The 25,107-nt window shown below is 42.7% G+C and overlaps 1 protein-coding gene across 1 annotated transcript; it reads left to right on the plus strand.

The window, feature by feature from the left end:
- Nucleotides 1-5,454: 5,454 nt before the first annotated feature.
- LOC139414214 (SAM pointed domain-containing Ets transcription factor-like) lies at nt 5,455-23,635 on the plus strand. The gene is made up of 6 exons (XM_071162103.1): nt 5,455-5,528; nt 19,980-20,457; nt 21,924-22,121; nt 22,505-22,552; nt 22,797-22,931; nt 23,069-23,635. The coding sequence occupies exons 2-6, from the start codon at nt 19,992-19,994 to the stop codon at nt 23,245-23,247; spliced, it is 1,026 nt and encodes a 341-aa protein (XP_071018204.1). The 5' UTR covers nt 5,455-5,528; nt 19,980-19,991; the 3' UTR covers nt 23,248-23,635.
- The last annotated feature ends 1,472 nt before the right edge of the window (nt 23,636-25,107 follow it).

Consider the following 25,107-nt stretch of genomic DNA (forward strand, 5'->3'; position numbering starts at 1 on the left):
TGTTCTCTGTAGTCATTTCATTTTGCGTCCTCTGTGTACAGAAACCCGAAAATAATATTTCATAAGAAAAACATTTCTTGGGAGTGTTTTCCACCTTTATGCCTTCAGAGCTGCCAACTTTCACTCATTGGCTGTGAGACACACGCATTTCACCCTCTTCTCGCTGTACACCTCTTACATCTCACACATTGAAAAGCCCTGCTTTTACGTTTTTAATTAGTCCATTGTATCGTCAGTGCATTCACTTTTCACCTGTGCAGCAAATCATTTTGAAATCAGAGCATCTTGCAACTGCATTTAAACCTCTGTCTTTGTAATGTCTTGCCACAACACTGTGAACTGCTGCACTGTGAAGCCTATGATTGGTCTAGTTATGTAAGGGATCAACTGGATTGGGTGCACCTTTTTTACGCACCTCAAGATGAGAGTGGAGATGAATGGAGAGAGAAGGCGTTCTCGAGTTTATAAAACTGTAAAAACTGTACAAAGATAACACAGTAGCAGCACAGTTTACTGTACAATGTTGTCAACAAAATTAGGTTGCTGTTACTCCCTATCCCTGATGCAGAAAGCATATTTTTTTGACAGCATTTACTAAAGTCTATTTAATCCCCACTTGTGTTAGTCCCCTTGTTTGGTGATTGGCATTTAGGCTGTGACAACGAAAAGGCAGCAGACAGACCTACAGTATGTTTTAGCAGGGAAGTTTGGTAGTGTGACCTGATTTATGTCAAATAATTTCAGGTTGTGAACCCACAATTGTACATTTGTACATTTGATTCTAGAGAGGGGACAATACATTCATTTGGTTAGGGTATAGGGGGAGATGTAGATCATCTTTCATTCTTAACAATGGGCTAAAATAAAGGGTTGCTACTGTGCTTGGCAGCAAGAAAACTACTGTTATTCCCCACAGTTATTTTATTATTCCACTTCTTCCCAATTTTTCCGTTGTAATCACATATTTGAAATCTGATATGCCTAATTGTGCCTTTTAAAAATGAACTATACGAGACCATGTATTTTTTGCAGCCATTCATGGACAGTTTTGGCAAATAAGCATTGGATATTAAATGCTCCAAGAATCAAACCATCTACACATGCTAGGCAGAGATTGTAGGGGTACTCACAATTTATAATCACATCCTATTTTGTCTATGTAGAGTAAGATGATGGCAAGGATCTTTGACTAGTAGGCATAAACCACTTGAATATTGATATTCATTCGATTTTTGTTGAAGTTTGGCTGATTTTGCGAAATTAGCCCTATTTTAAAGAGATAGTTTACCCAAATTACAAAATACAAAATGTTTGCGTCCTTACCTTGAAAGTAGTGTATGGACAAGGAGACTGCAATCTATGATTTTGTTACCCACGGTCATCAACCATTAATATTACAATGTCCCGTGTGTCACATACAACTTTCTACATGAGAACAAGGATCAATCCCTCCTTCCAACTGTTTCTAACATTTGCCTATCTCCTGTGTGTCAAAATCACCTAAAAAAAACATTCTTTTTTTTTTTACATACTTTAAATCGTCTAATTTTGAGTGTTCATTTAATGTTCAAAGCATATATACCTGAATGGTTTTATTTTCCACCCTGGCCAATGGCCTAAGCCATTTCAAAATACATAAAATTGCAGGAAATTAGATTTAAAACAGTCAAATGTTCCTGCAGGAGGACCCCTAATCCCCATCTAGCGGTTGTGCCAGGAGGCAATGAAATTCACAAAGTTGGCAGCCATGTGCCTGACTGACAACCACATCAATTAAAGATGGATTACCTGGATTAACGGGTAGGGTTTTATCCATAACATAGCAGTATATATTGTTGAAATGTTATTAATACCCCCAACAATGTATTTACCATAAACATTCCCCAAATTAAGTTTTCATTCTTGTCAACACAGTTTAGTTGGCTAATTTGTTGCACCACATTTAGTCAAAGTGATTTGAGGACATAATCCCATTAATTTCACTCTATCAACTGATAGAAGATTGTCAATACTTATGCATATAAAATAAGTCAAGGAGCCAGAACAGTCCATCAACCCATAACTGAATGTATTATTCATGCCAAAAACACCGGCTCCAACCCTGGAAGTCACAGAGGGAGGTTACAGTGTGTTAAATAACATCAAGGTTCACGTTTGTAAATTGGAACTGTGACAACTTGATGAATTCTTAACTCTCCAAAATACTTGCCTCAACCATGAGAACGTTATTCTAAAGCAAAGTTTTCTAAACGCTTTAAGAGCAACACCTTTTCTTCCCATGGTTCAAGTAACTGCCATGCAAATTTTTTCATATGGGATGTCGGCAAATCCAAAAACAAACAGAAGAGAGTGATGCCTGTACCACTCAGCTCAACTGAGATTCTTTTTTTTTTATGGCATTTGACTCATTGTGGTAACGTTGAATGAATGTGGTTAGGATTATTTGCCAATTTAAAGTGTAGCTCCAATGCGTGATATTTCATAATTTTTGCAGGCAAGTTCAGTCTGGATATACTGTATAATATTCCAATAGTCTTCATTCACACACTTAACTGCTTCATGATTCAATAAACCACACATGCGCACACACACACACACACACTCACCAGCCTTGGGTCCATTATAACAGGTCCAGAGAGAGGAGGCCGTCTTTCATGATTCCTGTGATTATTGCAGATGTAAAATAGCATGGTTAGTTTGGGTTTGTATTGGTGTGTCTGTTTAACAGTAAACACACGCCAGGATCAGTCTCTTTAAAGGCCCCGTGTCTATCCTGTGACTCAGCTAGCAGCACTCCCTCTCCCAATCTCCCAATTACTCCATTCAAACACTGCATGCGTAATGATATCTAACTCACGCTCTCGTTATAAAAAATAAAAAAAACTCTTACAGATGAAAAGGCACAGTTGATTAGAGATCATTCACTAGATTTTTTCGTTTGAGCTGTTTATCATCCGTGTCGATATGTGTAGTGTATATAGAATGGATGCAAGCTTCATATACCAAACCCTTTCCCACAGGTTTTTTCACACATGAAACCAAATTATGTCTTGTTACCCTATTGTTCCTTAAACACAAAAGCCCCATAGCTAAGGGAGCAGCATTGTGGCATTTTTTTTTACATCTGGTAATCCTGATAACTATTCATTAATGGCTTACAGTGCAAATAGAACGTTATGAATGGGGGAAATAGCTATACTCTACTGTCATTTGGGGGAGAATGCATAATGTATTGCCAAAGGGGAAGATTTCTACATTAGTCCACCTGTCGTCATTCACTTTCTTTACATTATAATTGGCGGGTTTAGGGCCACCTCTTTTTTTTCTGATCAGGCACCGTATTCATAAAGCGTCTCAGAGTAGGAGTGATGTTCTAGAATCAGGTCCCCCCTTCTCCTTGTTATCTTATTCATTTTGATTTAAAAGGTGAAACCGATACTAGAGCAGCACTCCTACTCTGAGACACTTTATGAATACGGGTCCAGGTCCCAGGAGAAGAAGAAGAAGAAAAAGAAGAATTTGTCTTTTGCTTTTTCCGCCCAACACCTCCAATATACACAGTCAGCAGTAGGTGGCACCTAAGATATTGATGCAAGTGAAGGGAAGTAATAATTCATGTAGTGAAAATGACACACTTTCACACATTCCTCAGTGGTTTTGTGAAAGTGAAAGGGAACAGGATGCATCCTCAGTATCAGCACAAACAGCTTAATCCACTGAAGATTGAACAGTCATTAAAGTGATGCTCCAGAACTTTTGTATAATTTCAGACAGTAGTTTTGAAAGTGGTGCTCACGAGCCAAAACGGTTCCCCGTTTTGTGTGTACTACGTCATCCAATTGTGTACTACGTCATCCATTTTGTATTCATATGATATGATACTAATCCAATTCATAGAATATGTTACACATTGTTTTTGCTTAAGATCCCAGACTGCATCTTTAAGGTATAGTGTTGCCTTTTGTCAGCGACACAGATTCATTGCGACATGCATTATCATGCTGAAACAGGGTGATGAATGGTACGACAATGGGCCTCAGGATCTCATCAAGGTATCTCTATTGTCCGTAGTTTATGCCTGCCCATACCATAACCCATGTCACGATGGGCGTACTGTCAAATTCTCTAAAACGACTTTGGAGGTGGCTTATGGTAGAGAAATTAACATTCAATTCTCTGGCAACAGCTCTGATGGACATTCCTGCAGTCAGCATGCCAATTGCACGCTCCTTCAAAACTTGAGACATCTGTGGCATAGTGTTGTGTGACAAAACTGTCCATTTTAGAGTGGACTTTTATTGTCACCGCACAAGGTGCACATGTGTAATGATCATGCTGTTTAATCAGCTTATTGATATGCCACACCTGTCAGGTGGATGGATTATCTTGGCAAAGGAGAAATGATCACTAAAACTGGGGTAAAACACACATTAAAAGATCCCAGAAATGTTCTATACTCACAAAAAGCTTATTTTTCCCAAAACAATTGCACACATTTTAGTGTGTCAATGTTTTAGCACAAATGTTGTTGTGTTACAAAGTGGGATCAAATATTTTGGCACAAATGATGTGCCAATTTTTTTGGAGAAATAAGCTTTTTGTATGTTTGGAACATTTCTGGGATATTTTATTTTGGCTAACGAAACATGGGCCTTTACATGTTACGTTTATATTTTTGTTCAGTGTAATATCTATGTTGAATTCATTTCCCAAGATGGTTGGACATGTGAAGTAGAGTAAAGTACAAACTACATTCAAGTAAAGATGACAACTACATTTTTTTTTTTACATCAAAATAACTATTTTCAAGTATCATTTTCTAACCACCTGAATCCTTTTTCAAACTGACGTACAGTCTATTTCCCCATGAAATTTCACTTAACCTGTACAGAATCTTCCAGATTAAACAGGAAGCTGTCATGGACACTCAGACACCCATATACTTTGAACTAAGATCAGATGCCGTTGTACTAACAGGGTTGAGAAATTACTTTGTGTTATGTGTGTTACACACACACACATACACACAGACTGTGTGTGCTTAGGTAAACAAGGCTGCCCTAGTATAAATATGACCTGCAGTCAATGGTACTGGAATTCCTTCACACACTCTCACTCTCCCTCTGTCACACCCACAGCAGGTACATTGTCACTGATAGCATTAGTTAGCCTTAGTGTGCTTTTGGGCTGCGCCTTTATAAGTCTGCGCCTTTTAAGATCTAGCACAGACTAGTAGACTGCCTCAGGCCCCCAGGTATAGGATTCTTCATCAGTCTTCTGGGTTACTTATAGGCCTGCTTTCCCTACCTGCTGTCAGCCTGCTCGGCTGCCTGGCTCATCTCCTGGCCCATCATAAAACACCAGACACCTGCAGACTGACAGAAGAGACTGGAATCTGAGCTAACTGGACTAGAGGTAATCATCACCACAAGTCTACCTTACACCTGTTGGGGTCCTGTATTGTCTACACTCAGCACCAGTCTCAGCCCTGCCTGAGACCACCCAGAGGCCAGCACACCTTGGCCCAGGTAAGGAGTCGGACAGGTAGACAGGATGTACTTTTTGTGGAGTCTGTGTGTATGGGTGAAAAAGCCACAGAATTGTCTCCAAGGTGTGTTCTTATCAGTAATTTATCAGGTGTTGTTCGCTCTGCATTGGTCTTAATTTAACATTTCTGAAAGAAAATTACTTTACCCCATAAGATAACTTCAAAGGTATGTGGGGTTACATTTTATAAAGATGCAGCTCTAATGCTGATAAAATATTATAATTTCCTGTCATACAGCACGATGTGGTATTTCATTTTATTGTATTTTATTCAACATAAAGGTACTCGAGAATCTGTATGCTCCAACTCTGCAACATTGCACCTGTCTGAGTACTTCTGATGTTTGTCAATCAATTTCAAATCAAATCAAATTTCATTTGATTGAAGACCTTACAGTGAAATGCTTAGCTTACTTATGAGCCCCTAACAACAATGCAGTTAAAAAGAAAATACAGATAAGAATACGAAATAAAAGTAAGAAGTAATTTAAAAGCAGGCGGGTACCTGTACAGAGTCAATGTGCGGGGGCACCGGTTAGTTGAGGTAATATGTGTAGGTAGAGTTATTAAAGTGACACAACAGAGTAGCAGCGGTGTAAAAGAAGGGCAATACAAATAGTATTGGTAGCCATTTGATTAGGTGTCCAGGAGTCTTATGGCTTGTTTAGAAGCCTCTAGGACCTAGACTTGGTGCTCGCACAGCAGTCTATGACTAGGGTGGCTGGTGTCTTTGACAATTTTTAGGGCCTTCCTCTGACACCACCTGGTATAGAGGTCCTGGATGGCAGTGATGTACTGGGCCGTTCGCACTACCCTCTGTAGTGCCTTGCGGTCGAAGGCCGTGCAGTTGCCATATAGATTGTTGTCCTGGCACCACATGTCTCTGACCTCCTCCCTATAGGCTGTCTCGTCATTGTCAGTGATCAGGCCTACCAATGCTGTGTCATCCGCAAACTTAATTTTATTTTTTACTTTTATTTAACTAGGCAAGTCAGTTAAGAACAAATTCTTATTTTCAATGACAGCCTAGGAACAGTGGGTTAACTGCCTGTTCAGGGGCAGAACGACAGATTTGTACCTTGTCAGCTCGGGGGTTTGAACTTGCAACCTTCCAGTTACTAATCCAACACTCTAACCACTAGGCTACCCTGCCACCCCAAATGATGATGGTGTTGGAGTCGTGCCTGGCCGTGCAGTCATGAGGGAACAGGGAGTACAGGGAATAAAGGAGGGGACTGATCACAAATGTGACCACAGACCAATTTATCTGCCATTACATGAAAGGTATCTTGCCAATTATAGATAGTGAAGGATTCCCTGAGGTAATAAAAACGAGAAATATGGCATTATCAAAAACCCTCACCTGGTGGACGACCAGAATGGCACTGGTGCCTGATGGATTTACAGTGCCTTCAGAATGTATTCACACCCCTTGACTCTTTCCACATTTTATTGTGTTACAAAGTGGGATTAAAATAGATTAAATTGTGATTTTTTTTTTGTCAACGATCTACACAAAATACTTTAATGTCCAAGTGGAAGAAATATTCTAACATTTATAAAAAAACACATGAAAAATAAAACACCAATGTATCTTGAGTATTCAAACCCCTGAGTCAATGCATGTTAGAATTACATTTGGCAGTGATGACAGCTGTGAGTCTTTCTTTCTAAGAGATTTCCACACCTAGATTGCGCAATATTTTCCCTTTATTCTTTTCAAAATTCATTAAGCTCTGTCAAATTGGTTGTTTATCATTGCTAGACAACTATTTTCAGATCTTGCCATAGATTTTCAAGCAGATTTATGTCCAAACTGTAACTCGGCCACCCAGGAACAATCACTGTCTCCAGTGTAGATTTGGCCTTGTGTTTTAGGTTATTGTCCTGCTGAAAGGCAAATTAATCTACTAGCAGACTGAACCATGTTTTTCCTCTAGGATTATGCTTGTGCTTAGCTCCATTCCGTTTATTTTTTATCCTGAAAAACTCCCCAGTCCTTAACGATTTCAAGCATCTCCATAACATGATGCAGCCACCACAGTGCTTGAAGATATGGAGAGTGGTACTCAGTAATCTGTTTTATTGGATTGGCACCAAATGTAACACTTTGTTTTCAGGACAAAAAGTGAATTGCTATACCACATTGTTTGCAGTACTACTTTAGTACCTTGTTGCAAACAGGTTTGGGAATATTTGTATTCTGTATCGACTTCCTTCTTTTCCCTCTGTCAATTAGGTTAGTATTGTGAAATAACTATATCCTCAGTTTTATCCTATCACAGCCATTACACTCAACTGTTTTAAAGTCACAATTTGCGTCATGGTGAAATCCCTGAGCGGTTTCCTTCCTCTCCGGCAACTGAGTTAGCAAGGACACCTGTATCTTTGAAGTGACTGGGTGTATTGATACACGATCCAACATGTAGTTAATGACCACTATGCTCAAAGGGGTATTCAATGTTTGTTTTTTTTACCCATTTTTTACCCATATTTTTGCGAGGTATTGAAAAACCTCCCTGGTCTTTGTGGTTGAATCTGTGTTTGAAATGCACTGCTCGACCGAGGGACCTTACAGATAATTGTATGTGTGGGGTACAGAGATGGGGTAGTCATTCAAAAATCATGTTAAACGCCATTATTGCACACAAAGTGTGTCCATGCCACTTATTATGTGACTTCTTAAAACTTCTTCGGGATCAGTGTACATTCCACGGGACGGTTGAGCTAACGTAGGCTAATGCGATTAGCATGAGATTGTAACTAACAATACAATTTCCCAGGACATAGACATATCTGATATTGGCAGAAAGCTTAAATTTTTGTTAATCTAACTGTACTGTCCAATTTACAGTAGCTATTACAGTAAAATAATACCATGCTATTGTTTTTTGTTTTGTTTTTGTTTTTCAACTTAACCAGGTAGACTAGTTGAGAACAAGTTCTCATTTGCAACTGCGACCTGGCCAAGATAAAGCACAGCAGTTCGACACATACAACAACACAGAGTTACACATGGAATAAACAAAACATACAGTCAATAATACAGTTGAAAAAAAGAAAACAAAAAGTCTAGATATAGTGAGTGCAAATGAGGTAAGATAAGGCAATAAATAGGCTATGGTGGCGAAGTAATTACACTATAGCAATTAAACACTGGAATGGTAGATGTACAGAAGATGAATGTGCAAGTAGAGATACTGGGGTGCAAAGGAGCAAGATTAATAAATACAGTATGGGGATGAGGGAGTTGGATGGGCTGTTTACAGATGGGCTATGTACAGGTGCAGTGATCTGTGATCCAGCTTCAGTGATTTTTGCAGTTTGTTCCAGTCATTGGCAGCAGAGAACTGGAAGGAAAGGCGGCCAAAGGAAGAATTGGCTTTGGGGGTGACCAGTGAAATATACCTGCTGGAGGGCATGCTATGAGTGGGTGCTGCTATGGTGACCAGTGAGCTGAGATAAGGCGGGGCTTTACCTAGCAGAGAGTTGTAGATGACCTGGAGTCAGTGGGCTTGGTGAAGAGTATGAAGCAAGGGCCAGCCAACGAGAGCGTACAGGTCACAGTTGTGGGTAGTATATGGGGCTTTGGTGACAAAACGGATGGCACTGTGATAGACTGCATCCAATTTGTTGAGTAGAGTATTGGAGGCTATTTTATAAATGACATCGCCGAAATCGAGGATCGGTAGGATGGTCAGTTTTACGAGGGTATGTTTGGCAGCATGAGTGAAGGATGCTTTGTTGCGAAATAGGAAGCTGATTCTAGATTTAGTTTTGGATAGGGGATGCTTAATGTGAGTCTGGAAGGAGAGTTTACAGTCTAACCAGACACCTAGGTATTTTTAGTTATCCACATATTCTAAGTCGGAGCCGTCCAGAGTAGTGATGCTGGACGGGCGGGCAGGTGCGTGCAGTGATCGGTTGAAGAGCATGCATTTAGTTTTACTTGCATTTAAGATTAGTTGGAGGCCACGGGAGAGTTGTATGGCATTGAAGCTTTTCTGGAGGTTAGTTAACACAGTGTCCAAAGAAGGGCCAGAAGTATACAGAATGGTGTCGTCTGCGTAGAGGTGGATCAGAGAATCACCAGCAGCAAGAGCGATATCATTGATGTATACAGAGAAGAGAGTCGGCCCGGGAATTGAACCTTATGGCACCCCCATACAGACTGCCAGAGGTCCGGACAACAGGCCCTCCGACTTGACACACTGAACTCTATCAGAGAAGTAGTTGGTGAACAAGGCGAGGCAATCATTTGAGAAACCAAGGCTGTTGAGTCTGCCAATAAGAATGTGGTGCTCAACAGAGTCGAAAGCCTTGGCCAGGTCGATGAATACGGCTGCACAGTAATGTCTCTTATCGATGACGGTTATGATATCATTTAGGACCTTGAGCGTGGCTGAGGTGCACCCATGACCAGCTCTGAAACCAGATTGCACAGTGGAGAAGGTACGGTGGGATTTGAAATGGTCGGGAATCTGTTTGTTAACTTGGCTTTCTTTTTCACTTCCTTGGTGTTTGAGGAGAGTGCACAGTTTTGAACTTGAAAAGTTAATAATAAACAAATTGGGCACATTTGAGCAGTCTTGAGACATAATTTTGAACATAAATGCAATGGTTCATTGGATCAGTCTAAAAGTTTGCACATACACTGCTGTCATCTAGATGCCAACATCTAAATTGCAGCTGGGCTGGAATAATACATTATGGCCTTTCACTTGCATTTCAAAGATGATGGTACAAAAAAAATACAAAATAACATTTTTTGTTGTTTTTTTGTATTATCTTTTACCAGATCTATTGTGTTATATTCTCCTACATTCCTTTCACATTTCCACAAACGTCAAAGTGTTTCCTTTCAAATGGTACCTAGAATATGCATATCCTTGCTTCAGGGCCTGAGTTGCAGGCAGTTAGATTTGGGTATGTCATTTTAGGCGAAAATGTAAAAAAGGGGCGGATCCTAACAGTTTTTAAGCACATTTTTACTCAACTTATTCAGGCTTGCCGTAACAAAGGCGTTGAATACTTATTGACTCAAGATATTTCAGATTAAACATTTTTATAAACTTGTAAAAAATGTAGACAAAAGCATAATTCCACTTTGATATTATGTGGTTGTGTGTGTAGGCCAGTGACAAAAATATCTAAATGTAATCAATTTTAAATTCAGGCTGTAACACAACAAAATGTGAAAAAGGTTAAGGGGTGTGAATACTTTCTGAAGGCACTGTACATTTATCAGAAAAGTGACAATGGTTTGGTTTGGCTGCTACCCAAACCATAACACCACAGCACTTGAGCATGGCAACGGCCACTTTAGAGATAGGAAATATTAAGGGTACAGCTGCTCAATAGCACTAAACACTCAAAACGTGCGTGTGTAGTTCTGTAAGGATAATATTCTGTCAAGATTGAGTGTTATGTGAGCATTTGGAAAAGGTCAAAAGTATGGTGTGCCGAGTAGCCTAATCGGTAGTATTTGAGCAGATATGGGCAATCGGTAGGCTAATCATTTTTTGTTATTAGCCTATCCGTGATCGGGGAAAAAGTACGTTTCGGTTGCCAGACCCGGTTCAGATCTTTCAATAAAATGCAAGGTGCTACGTGGTCTAAATAACTCAACTGGTTAGTCTGACTGTCTGTAAATAGAAGGGTACGTTGACCTAGCTGCTCTGATTGGATAGAGCTAAGCAGTATTTCTAAATCCACTGGATTCGCCTCGTATTTTCAACTAACCACTTCTCCTTGCATGTTTCGGTCTGATCATTTCTTGCTGCTTCCTGCTGCTATGATAAATCAAATGGGTAGGACGTTTGCTCAAGCTATCAATGTGCAGTGTACTGTATCTAACGGAAGCGGGGCGAGGGTACGGAGAAAAGATTAAACGTGGATGCGCATTCTGAATGAGTGACAGCAAACTGCTTGCTGCAAATTGAGGACACAAACCCCTCCACGCGCTGATCATAATCTGCAGTTTATTTCGCAGAGAGATTGGTATTTTGCCAACATCTATTTTAGGCATATTATAACACTTGTGTGTTTTCCGATCACAAGTATCATCCGATCCAACTATTAACTGTCAATTACTAATAGTCCTACGATTATGAATACCAGTATTTTCAGGTTGGCACACCCCTATAGGTAACTGTAGCCACCCACTCAAAAGGGTGTTCCTCTCTGAAGTACCTGGCCTGATGCCAATGCACCTGCATTACAGGTGAAAATGGTCCCATGTTACAACAACTGCAAAACAGCGAGCACACAAAGAAACCGTTCACTAAGGTCATATGTCTACACTTGACACTTACACACGACTTCCGCTATCAGAATACGAAGAACGCATTGAAAAGACGGGTCTAGACGCACAAAAGTCACTTTGTGGTCTGATTGTGTTTAGAGCTGGCTGACCACTTCATGAGGCTGTCAGGTATGCATTGTGTTCGGTTTTCTTCTCAGTCTGGACACAATCGGAAAGCCCATACAGTGGATGACATCATCATCACTACTCCCAGTAGTCTGCAGAAGACAGTGTTTTGCGACCGAATGGAGGAAATATGTTCCTAGAATTGTTTGGCTAGAGTTATGCTAACCCGTTCGCAATTCCTTTTGCATTGCTTGCTACAGATGTCAGCTGGCTAGTTTGCATATTTTAAATGTTGTTATTTAACATTTGACTAGACAAGTCAGTTAAGAACAAATTCTTATTTATAATGACCGCCTTATACCAGCCAAACCCGGACAACGCTGGGCCAATTGTGCATCGTCCTATGGGGCACCCAATACAGCCTGAATTCGAAGCAGCGTTTCTATAGTGACACCTTGATGCAGTGCTTTAGACCACTGTGCCACTTGGGACCCCAAGTTAGTTAGCTACAGTATTTAGCTACTCCCATCAGTTGTTATTGCGTTATTATCATGTTTTGACCATTCCACCATTTGTAGAATGCATACTGGCATTTGAATGTACCGCCGGAAAAGGGAATCCGGACACACTGTGGACATGGTAGACACATTTAAATGTAGGTGCTGTAGCACTGGTGTGGCTGGTTTCCGGGTTAAGCGGGCGGGTGTTAAGAAGCGCTGCTTGGCGGGTCATGTTTCGGAGGATGCATTACTCGACCTTCGCCATCTCCCGAGCCCGTTGGGGAGTTGCAGCGATGAGACAAGATCATAATTGGATCCCAATTGAATATCACAAAATTGGGGAGAAAAAGGGGATACACATTTTTTCCCACAGCCTAATGGAGGTGTAGATAATCCTACATCTCAGTTTAGTGTAGTGTTCAAACTTTGAACTTGTGAATAAGGCTGCATGGGATTTCTCATAATGCGACTCCGTGCTGCTAATGGCAATGCCCGCTTTAGGTATAATGCCAGGAGCCTCTTGTGGATTTGACAGCTGTTGCATCCGCTATGCAGATGTCAACTAAAGCAGATCTGATTGAATAGAGCCCCAAATCTGTAGAGCTTCCGGCGCCGACAGAGATGGCCGCCTCGCCTCGCTTCGCGTTCCTAGGAAACTATGCAGTTTTTTGTTTTTTTACGTGTTATTTCTTACATTAGTACCCCAGGTCATCTTAGGTTTCATTACATACAGTCGAGAAGAACTACTGAATATAAGATCAGCGTCAACTCACCATCAGTACGACCAAGAATATGTTTTTCGCGACGCGGACCCTGTGTTCTGCCTTACAAACAGGACAACGGAGTGGATCCTATGCAGCGACCCAAAAAAACGACTCCGAAAGAGAGGGAAACGAGGCGGTCTTCTGGTCAGACTCCGGAGACGGGCACACCGTGCACCACTCCCTAGCATTCTTCTTGCCAATGTCCAGTCTCTTGACAACAAGGTTGATGAAATCCGAGCAAGGGTAGCATTCCAGAGGGACATCAGAGACTGTAACGTCCTTTGCTTCACTGAAACATGGCTCACTGGAGAGACTCTATCCGAAGCGGTGCAGCCAACGGGTTTCTCCACGCATCGCGCTGACAGAAACAAACATCTTTCTGGTAAGAAGAGGGGCGGGGGCGTATGCCTCATGGCCAACGTGACATGGTGTGATGAAAGAAACATACAGGAACTCAAATCCTTCTGTTCACCTGATTTAGAATTCCTCACAATCAAATGTAGACCGCATTATCTACCAAGAGAATTCTCTTCGATTATAATCACAGCCGTATATATCCCCCCCAAGCAGACACATCGATGGCTCTGAACGAACTTTATCTAACTCTCTGCAAACTGGAAACGATTTATCCGGAGGCTGCATTCATTGTAGCTGGGGATTTTAACAAGGCTAATCTGAAAACAAGACTCCCTAAATTTTATCAGCATATCGATTGCGCAACCAGGGGTGGAAAGACCTTGGATCACTGTTACTCTAACTTCCGCGACGCATATAAGGCCCTGCCCCGCCCCCCTTTCGGAAAAGCTGACCACGACTCCATTTTGTTGATCCCTGCCTACAGACAGAAACTAAAACAAGAGGCTCCCACGCTGAGGTCTGTCCAACGCTGGTCCGACCAAGCTGACTCCACACTCCAAGACTGCTTCCATCACGTGGACTGGGAGATGTTTCGTATTGCGTCAGATAACAACATTGACGAATACGCTGATTCGGTGTGCGAGTTCATTAGAACGTGCGTTGAAGATGTCGTTCCCATAGCAACGATTAAAACAATCCCTAACCAGAAACCGTGGATTGATGGCAGCATTCGTGTGAAACTGAAAGCGCGAACCACTGCTTTTAATCAGGGCAAGGTGTCTGGTAACATGACCGAATACAAACAGTGCAGCTATTCCCTCCGCAAGGCTATCAAACAAGCTAAGCGCCAGTACAGAGACAAAGTAGAATCTCAATTCAACGGCTCAGACACAAGAGGCATGTGCAGGGTCTACAGTCAATCACGGACTACAGGAAGAAATCCAGCCCAGTCACGGACCAGGATGTCTTGCTCCCAGGCAGACTAAATAACCTTTTTGCCCGCTTTGAGGACAATACAGTGCCACTGACACGGCCTGCAACAAAAACATGCGGTCTCTCCTTCACTGCAGCCGAGGTGAGTAAGACATTTAAACGTGTTAACCCTCGCAAGGCTGCAGGCCCAGACGGCATTCCCAGCCGCGCCCTCAGAGCATGCGCAGACCAGCTGGCCGGTGTGTTTACGGACATATTCAATCAATCCCTATACCAGTCTGCTGTTCCCACATGCTTCAAGAGGGCCACCATTGTTCCTGTTCCCAAGAAAGCTAAGGTAACTGAGCTAAACGACTACCGCCCCGTAGCACTCACATCCATCATCATGAAGTGCTTTGAGAGACTAGTCAAGGACCATATCACCTCCACCCTACCTGACACCCTAGACCCACTCCAATTTGCTTACCGCCCAAATAGGTCCACAGACGATGCAATCTCAACCACACTGCACACTGCCCTAACCCATCTGGACAAGAGGAATACCTATGTGAGAATGCTGTTCATCGACTACAGCTCGGCATTCAACACCATAGTACCCTCCAAGCTCGTCATCAAGCTCGAGACCCTGGGTCTCGACCCCGCCCTGTGCAACTGGGTACTGGACTTCCTGACGGGCCGCCCCCAGGTGGTGAGGGTAGGCAACAACATCTCCTCCCCGCTGATCCTCAACACTGGGGCCCCACAAGGGTGCGTTCTGAGCCCTCTCCTGTACTCCCTGTTCACCCACGACTGCGTGGCCACGCACGCCTCCAACTCAATCATCAAGTTTGCGGACGACACAACAGTGGTAGGCTTGATTACCAACAACGACGAGACGGCCTACAGGGAGGAGGTGAGGGCCCTCGGAGTGTGGTGTCAGGGAAATAACCTCACACTCAACGTCAACAAAACTAAGGAGATGATTGTGGACTTCAGGAAACAGCAGAGGGAACACCCCCCTATCCACATCGATGGAACAGTAGTGGAGAGGGTAGCAAGTTTTAAGTTCCTCGGCATACACATCACAGACAAACTGAATTGGTCCACTCACACAGACAGCATCGTGAAGAAGGCGCAGCAGCGCCTCTTCAACCTCAGGAGGCTGAAGAAATTTGGCTTGTCACCAAAAGCACTCACAAACTTCTACAGATGCACAATCGAGAGCATCCTGGCGGGCTGTATCACCGCCTGGTATGGCAACTGCACCGCCCTCAACCGTAAGGCTCTCTTGAGGGTAGTGAGGTCTGCACAACGCATCACCGGGGGCAAACTACCTGCCCTCCAGGACACCTACACCACCCAATGTCACAGGAAGGCCATAAAGATCATCAAGGACATCAACCACCCGAGCCACTGCCTGTTCACCCCGCTATCATCCAGAAGGCGAGGTCAGTACAGGTGCATCAAAGCTGGGACCGAGAGACTGAAAAACAGCTTCTATCTCAAGGCCATCAGACTGTTAAACAGCCACCACTAACACTGAGTGGCTGCTGCCAACACACTGACACTGACTCAACTCCAGCCACTTTAATAATGGGAATTGATGGGAAATGATGTAAATATATCACTAGCCACTTTAAACAATGCTACCTTATATAATGTTACTTACCCTACATTATTCATCTCATATGCATACGTATATACTGTACTCTATATCATCGACTGTATCCTTATGTAATACATGTATCACTAGCCACTTTAAACTATGCCACTTTGTTTACATACTCATCTCATTTGTACATACTGTACTCGATACCATCTACTGTATCTTGCCTATGCTGCTCTGTACCATCACTCATTCATATATCCTTATGTACATATTATTTATCCCCTTACACTGTGTACAAGACAGTAGTTTTGGAATTGTTAGTTAGATTACTTGTTATTACTGCATTGTCGGAACTAGAAGCACAAGCATTTCGCTACACTTGCATTAACATCTGCTAACCATGTGTATGTGACAAATAAAATTTGATTTGATTTGATTTGATTTGATTTGAAATCTCTCTTTAAACCATACACACACAGCAAACAGTCACACCTGACTGTATATACTTCTTTAACTCCAAAATCAAACAATGGAGCCCTTTCTTTGGAAGTGCACAGGGAGAGGACTCAACAAGTGAAATCTGGTGACTGTTGTGTCTCCCTATATCTATTACTGATGCACTCTTTTGTTTCAAGAGTTGTTTTACAGAATATATAGCAGTCAGGGTATTCAACTCCTGTTCCTGAAAAAATGGCAGTGTTATCAGAAGGCACAGCATTGATTTTCACTGCTACACAGACGATACACAACTTTACATTTCTTTGTCACCAGAGGATTTTAGCTCCACGGATCAGTTATTAGTATTAGTGTGATTTAAATACGTGGATGGCTCACAACTTCCTCCAGCTAAATCAAGACAAGACCGATGTACTTATTGTTGGAGCCAAAGCACAGCGAGGGAATCTAGCCGCACATTTTAATTCACTGGCAATAAAGATAAAACACCAGGTAAAAAACCTAGGTGTTATTTTAGATTCTGAACACAATTTTGAATCACACATTAGGAATGTGACCAAAATTTTACCACCTGAGGAACATTGCCATGGTGCTTCTGTTTCATTTCTCAGTCTGATACAGAGAGACTCATCCATGCTTTTATTACAGAGAATGTCAACAAAAAATATAAGAAAGATAAATAAAAAGTGGTTAAATGGTTACCAGGGAGGATGGCTGCCTTCATGGCTATGGTTCATCTGACTGTGTGTCTAAGGCCTGGCTAGCAAATGGAGCGAAGCCTAATTCTCCCGAAATGAATATCACCGTCTTGACCGAACTCATTTAGAGATCAGTCAGGCCCTTAATCCTTCCCCTGGGGAGCATGTTTGTGCCTCTTTCTCCCATCCCCTCCCCTTTTGGAAAAAGCTAATGTGGCTAAATTTGCCGGGCTAATGGGCTTAGCGCAAGCTGTTACAGAGGAGAGTGGACACACAGCAGGCTGGCCGGTACACCGCCTGGCGCTTTTTAATCTGACTCCTGATGAAGAGAAGAGACATTGGGTTATCCCCAGACCCTTAGCGGGAAATTGGGAGATAAAAGGAGGAATGGGGAGGGGTTTGGAGATGTGGAGAATAGAGAGAGAGAGGAGGGCTCTTTTGGAGAGGATAACTTAATTTCCTTTAGGGTTAATAGGACTGGTACAGTCTGTCAACTGTGTTCCCGCAAGGATCATTGTTGCAACGCTAAAGTAGCCTTATCCTCACCCCAAGGAATATTCAAAGTCTGATCAGTTCAATCACTTTCTTAGTTTCTTTGAAAAACAACCATATAACAAGTGGAACAATTGATCAACATAAATATAGATGGTTTGGATTGCAGTTGCTGGGTGTGGTACAATAGTGTTATAGTTGTTTTATTACAGTCTATCTGGGCAAACAAACCATGTCTCTCCTTGAACATGTGCTGTGCGACAGCAGGCGTCTTTTACCACGGCACAACTACTGATAACCCCTGTCTCTATGACAGCTAAGTTTCTTCCCATTTACCACCTGTGGCAGCAGGTAGCCAGGTACACTGTGAACCATAAGTGAGGTCATCCTGAGATTACACTGGTCAGTGGTACAGCTGACAACCTCTGATGTTGACTTAGGATGCCACTCTGATGCCAGTCGTATTGCAGCTGTGTGGAAAGTTTCTAAGGAAAGGCGTTTTTCCTGTTCAGGTCACATGGTGAGGAATAACTTTGGGCCGCTTTACATGAGGCAGGGCAAAACTCTTGAAACCAGCGTGTACGTAAACAGAGTGAATTGACACAAGAAGTACAAATTCCTCCAAATTCTTATGGGACTGTTCCTTGGCAGACAACAGCACTGGCCCACCGTCATACTACATTTGAGGTGTCTTCTCCTCCACACTATCTTTCTTTCATTTGATTAAAAATTCCAGCTGACAGTGGAGCCAGAGGGCTGTGGAGACGGCACCTTGAAAGGAAAAGGCAGGCGGTCGTACCGCTTTAGGCCTCAATACAAGTCACCTACCCCCAAGTCACCACCCATTCTGGGCCACTGACCCACAAGTAAGAGACTCAGTGCAATCCATTTTGCCCCATGCCTGCCCTGCTGGTTCTGTGCACTCTCTAAAGGGTCATTCCCCCTGTGTCTTCACTTGACTCAGGACACATTTAAAGAGCCTCTGCAAACATGCTCTCACCTCAGTTTCTGTTCTGTTCACTGTGCATCACTCTGGAGGAGTCACACCCGCAGTCCGTCCCTCTGATGGGCTTTCTTAACGTTTTCGAAACTGTTGCACGTTTAGCAGCCGGAGCTTTGGGCGCGAAGGTATAGTTTCTTGAAGGTACTGTGCTTTTGATTTACTGCAAGAACATCATCTACTGTATAATGTTGTTTTTAAAAAAAGAATACTTCTTAGTCGAATTTGACTAATTCCAAGAGGTTATTACAGTTTGGCTATCAGGATGTTCACGTAGGTCACTGGTTACACTTTCTCTACAGGGTTTTCAGTGAAATAAGTATTCATGTTTTCCAGTGTTACATCAAACTGAATTGGATATATGAAAGAGAACTAGAGCTTGATTCTGCTCATTCCCACACAAATGAAGAAACACTTGTTTACCCTGGGTCAACAAGTTGGCTATGGGAAGTTGTCAGATAATTATCCACATAGCACACAGGTGTTGCAGGATCATACCAAGTTTGATGGCAAACTGCTGGTTTTCATTATCCTGTCATGAACTGTGTGAATGTTGTCAATGCCCTGTATCTCCACTAGTGGTGGAAAAAGTACTCAATTGTCATACTTGAGTAAAGGTAAAGATACATTGATATAAAATGACTCAAGTAAAAGTGAAGTCATCCAGTAAGATACCACTTGAGTAAAAGTAAAACACTTATTTGGTTTTAAATATATTTAAGTATCAACTGTAAATGGAATTGCTAAAATGTACTTAAGTATCAAAAGTAAAAGTATAATTAATTTCAAGTTCCTTATTAATCTTTTAAAATTATTTTTATTAACGGATAGTCAGGGGCACACGCCATCACTCAGACATAATTTCAAACAAAGCATTTGTGTTTACCTAGTCCGCCAGATCAGAGGCAGTAGATATGGCCAGGGATGTTCTCTTGATAAGTGTGTGAATTGACCCTTTTCCTGTCGAAATGTAACAAGTACTTTTGGGTGTAAGGGAAAATGTATGGAGTAAAAAGTCATTTTCTTTAGGAATGTAGTGAAGTAAAAGTAAATGTTGCTAAAAATATGAATAGTAAAGTGAAGTACAGATACCCCAAAACACTACTTAAGTAGTACTTAAGTATTTTTACTTAAGTACTTTACACCACTGATCTCCACACACACAATATATTAACATATCAAATAGGAAATACTGTTGGTACTATCACATTCTTGAAATTGGCAAATCTTTTTGACTATTGTAAACTAAATATCCATTCTTCTTCCCTCACAAGGAGGCAGCAGCCATGTCGAGTCCAGGGGAGAGTCTATCATCAGAGGGCAGCAGCCCATTGTTTCCGTCCCGCCTAGGTCTGCCTGAAAGCCCCTTGGGAGACAGGACAGGTGCAGAGGCTGGTATGGCCTGGGAGATGGAGGACACCAAGCCCTGCATGGAGGCTCTTGAGCATCGCGGCCTTCCGGGCCTCCACATGTCCTGCTTCGACATGCTCTTCACCGAGGACTCCACCTGGCTGGTGAAGGTGACTGAGGCTTCCTCGGGTCAGGCTTGTCCCGTGCCTCTTCCCATAACCAGGGCCGAGCACTGTGAGGAGCCAGAGCAGTGCCCCGTCATCGACAGCCAGGCCATGGGACTCTCCCCGGGGCTGGAGGGCCAGGAGGAGGAGCGATCCCTGGAGCAGGTCCAAAGCATGGTGGTCGGGGAGGTGCTGAAGGACATCGAGACGGCCTGCAAGCTGCTCAACATCATCCCAGGTAGGTACTGTTACAGTAGTAAACGGCCACTCTCGTGATATAATTAGTGGAGTTAGTAGAATAGACATTCCTGTTTAAAGATATGTTTTGTGGTGGGTACCAATTCTATGTAGGATTAATTGATCCTTGTCACGTATTTTGGAAAAGGGAAAGGGGGATACCTAGTCAGTTGTACAACTGAATGCAGTACAACTGTACAACCGCCTTTGAAATGTGTCTTCCTCTAAATCAGATAGGTGCTGCCGTGAATGGCATCCACATCTTCGTCGCCCGGGGACAGATATTTACCTTGTCAGCTTGAGGATTCGATCCAGCGGTTACTTGCCCAATGCTTTCGGTTACTTGCCCAATGCTCCAACCACTAGGCTTGATGAGCCATAGTCCGTGGACTGAGAGACTTTACACGTTTTCCTAATTCTTCATCTATGGCTGCCTCTACTGCATGATCCTGTCTCCCTTTCATGAGCATGAAAAACACCAGAGCCATTCATTCTAGCCTATTCATGCATACTGTCCAATCAGGTGTTGACACAAGGTATTGATATATTGATTCAGAGCAGACACATCTGCAGAATACGCCTGCCGCAAGATGATAATGAGATGGATGACAGCTCTTAATGATGAACTATGTCTCACTGACGCAGGTCATGCTTGTTTGCTCCAGGATCTGTATAATCCCAACCTTTGCATGTGTTTAACAAATACCCAACAGGACCTAGTGGGAATGACGGTACTGCTTGCCTGCCAACAGCCGTGTACACAGTGCATGGGTGAGGTCTGTTCAACTGGCAAAGCAAACAGCAGGTCAAGGGCATACAGTACTGTGTGTATTGTAAGATGTCTTCTGTCAGTCACACCCTTTCATCACAGAGACCCTACTTCTTCTCCTGCTGCTACCGCTGTATCCAAAATGTGGCCTTGTGGTGCGTTTCAACTGATGAAAATGATTGTACACAACAGAACAGTACCCCACCTTATGCAAACCACCATTCTCCCTAGGCCACGCCTGCGATTAGAGTTCACCCAGAGCGAAGCTCGCAGAGAAAAGACAAGGCAAATAAACACTTTATGGTGAAGACAGTAATTGGCCTCTGATTGACAGCTTTTGATTGCACTCTGTATCTGTGTGTGTGTGTGTGTGTGTGTGTGTGTGTGTGTGTGTGTGTGTGTGTGTGTGTGTGTGTGTGTGTGTGTGTGTGTGTGTGTGTGTGTGTGTGTGTGACCAGAGAAACTGATTCTGCAGTGTGGGGAGCACACACATCTAGGGTCTCCACTGTGTTCATGGTTGTTTTGGTAACCCCCTATCCTGAATAGATCCCTCCCTATTGCAGGCCAACAGACATGCAGTTGACATTTACAGTAAATGTTACTGCTAGTTTGCTAATAATTTGTTCAACATCAATAGATGTATAGGGGACAATTCAAAATATAGTGTTATTGCGACCGTTCTTATCCGTTATCCCCAGACCCCATAGAGTGGAGCTCGGGGAACGTCCAGAAGTGGTTGCTGTGGACAGAGCACCTGTATAGACTGCCTCAGGCCGGCAAGGCCTTCCAGGAGCTCACTGGAAAAGACCTGTGTGCCATGAGTGAAGAGGACTTCAGGCAGAGGTCCCCTCAGTGTGGAGACACCCTGCACGCCCACCTGGACATCTGGAAGTCAGGTGTGTTATAATATCTGTATGACTGGCAGGGCCCTAGACTTTTGGGGGCCCTAAGCTTATGCCATGTTAATATGATAGATGAGTGAGAAACACTAACAAAATCAATTGGGGCCCTCTGAAGGTCAGGTCCCCTAAACACATGCTCTGCGTGCCTGGTCGGTATTCAGCCATTATTATTACAAATGTTTTTTTGCGGGGGCCCCAAGTGACCACTTGTGTTGCCTATGCATGGGGCTGGCCCTGATGACTGGTTTAGACAGATATTCTGCACAAACTGTAGTTTACTACTGTTTTCTCCTTAGGATAATGAAGCTTTTATCATTCCGTTCAAACAATACAACAATACATCTCTCTCTTTCTCTCCCTTCTTTCCCTCTCTACAGCTGCCTGGATGAAAGAGAGGTGTTCCGTTGGAGACAGCAAAATCACAGGTAGGTTTAGCCTCTACTTTATTAGCTTTGTTAGGAAAGAAAGTGACATGAATCTCATTTCTCGAGGGCCAGAGTGTTCATGGCCCTTGGGAAGGAGTAGTGGCAGTTGTGTGAGTTCATAGCTCCTAGGAAGAAGACCAGAGGGTCATGTATAGTGCAGTTTTGTTAGAAAATATGTGTGTGTGTGTGTGGGGGGGGGGGGGGGGGGTGCGCGCGTGTGTTCATAGCTCATCCCTCTGTGCAGGCGGAGAGGAGCTGTGGTTGGAGGCAGACTCGTCATGCTCAGGCCAGCCCATCCACTTGTGGCAGTTCCTCAGAGAGCTGCTCCTCAAACCCCACAACTACGGACGCTGTATCCGCTGGCTCAACAAGGAGAAAGGTGAGCAGGACAGACTGTGTGACCGCCGAGAACTGATGGGATTAGTTCAGAAGCATTTTTTTTTTTTAAGACGGAGAATGACAATTTAATGCAGTGACAAAGTAATCCATATCTAATCTCACTCTGCTGTCTGTCAGGTATTTTCAAAATCGAGGACTCGGCTCACGTGGCGAGACTCTGGGGACTGAGGAAGAACCGTCCAGCGATGAACTACGACAAGCTGAGCCGCTCCATACGGCAGTACTACAAGAAGGGCATCATCCGCAAGCCTGATGTCTCCCAGAGACTGGTCTATCAGTTTGTCCACCCAGTATGAGGGGACGGAGGAGGACAGAGGTCTCCAAGGAAAGGGCCACACGATCACACCTTGCACTTGTACATTACACCAACGCCAAGCTGAAAAGGGGTGAAACTAACAAGCATGCACTGACCAACCCCTGTAAGTACACATAGCCTTTGCCAGCCTTTGCCAGTAAGTGTCAGCAGTCAAAGTTGGCAAATTAATATTTCGCTTTTTTTTAATGCAGAGAAGAAACTTGAGACTAAAATGAAAGTGCTTTTTCTCCGGGCTGATTCCTCTTCAGAACCACAAAACAACAAAGAAAGAAAAAAAAAAAACTTTTTAACTGCCTTTTTCATTTGCACGATCTGCCTGTCCTTTTCCCTATTATATCATTTAATCAATAACCCGTATCTTAAAACACCGGAAGACAACATTTGATTGGCATCACACATAAGGAAGTGAAATTGCCATTGCCCACAGTTATACATTATGTATGTGCTGCTGTGTCCCTGTGTGTAGGACGAAGAACAGTCTGCGTGTGCTTGTTTATCAGAGCCTGTTCTACTCATTCCTCTGGGAATGTGGTTAGGAGTTTTGCTTCAGCTATAGGGTTCAGCTCTGGCTTTTGGCTGTCACCCAGAGAGGCAAACAGCTCACTCTTTCTTTTTTTTCATTATTCACATGGCACACTTCCGAACTCTCCCAAAAGGCTTTTACAATAGAGCATTTCGCTGAACCCGAATGGGAGTGCAGCAACAACCCCCTCATAATAAACTCATGCAGTCAAAGTCTGTAACTGACTGGTAAAAGCCGTTGGTTTTCCACCCTGCCGTAGAAAACATCTAGAAAGCACCAGACCACTGTATATTACCATATATGTCATATACCTTTTGCTTGCGTTTAATTGTAATAGCAATTTTTTATTTGAAATGTAACCAAAAAAATATAGATAGGAATATCTACATCAAAAACTGTATCCTCCACCATCTTTACCATTGCAATACAGGTTCAATTCTTGAAAACAAGCAGCATCACTAATCTCATAATTGATCATTACCAATTCTGTTGAATTCTATGAAGTATACAATAAAAAAATGTGGGTTCCTCGAGGGGTTTTTGGTAAGGGTGCTGGTTCTATGTGGAACCATAATGACCCAAAGAACCCTTGGAGCCCTTCAATGGTTCTTTGAGGTTCAAAAAAAGTACATGTAGCAGCAGCAGCTCATTCAAATACTTTGGGACTTGGCTTGCTCACAGCTCTTTCTGTGCAACCGTGAGTGACTGTCCTTCCATTTGATCTAATCTGTTGTGTTACGCTATTTATTACATGTTATGTATGACTATGGTCAGTGACAGTGTCTTGTGAAAGACTCACGTATGGCCTTGTGTCAATTGAGAATGGTTGACTAAGTCAGTAGTTCTCAATTCTCTCCTCAGGGACCCCCAGCCATTCCAGAGCTACCACACCTGATTGAACTTGTTAATAAACACAATAATAAAAACTATTGCATTTTAACCGTATATTATGGCTTTTAATCCAGAATAAAAACCCATGTATGTTTCTACAAAGAACCACTGAGATTGAGAAAGGTTCTTTATTGAAGCAGTCTCCGTGAAGGTTCTATATCGAAACCATAAAAAAAAGGGTTCTATATTGCCCCAAAAAGGGATGTAATCATAGCGGAACCCTTTTTTGGTGCTATATAGAATCTTTTTTATGCTTCTTTATAAAACATTAGGAACGGGTTCTTTAGAGCACCATACAGGCTCCATTTAGAACCTTATGAGCATGGTTTTTATAGAAGAAAAGTTCCACATATAAACGGGTTGGCTGACAACTTCACGGAAATAATGAGCTCGCATCGATGAGGTAGATGGCCGTGTGGTGTTATG

This window comes from Oncorhynchus clarkii, chromosome 7, assembly GCF_045791955.1.
Source record: "Oncorhynchus clarkii lewisi isolate Uvic-CL-2024 chromosome 7, UVic_Ocla_1.0, whole genome shotgun sequence".
Classification (NCBI taxonomy): domain Eukaryota; kingdom Metazoa; phylum Chordata; class Actinopteri; order Salmoniformes; family Salmonidae; genus Oncorhynchus; species Oncorhynchus clarkii.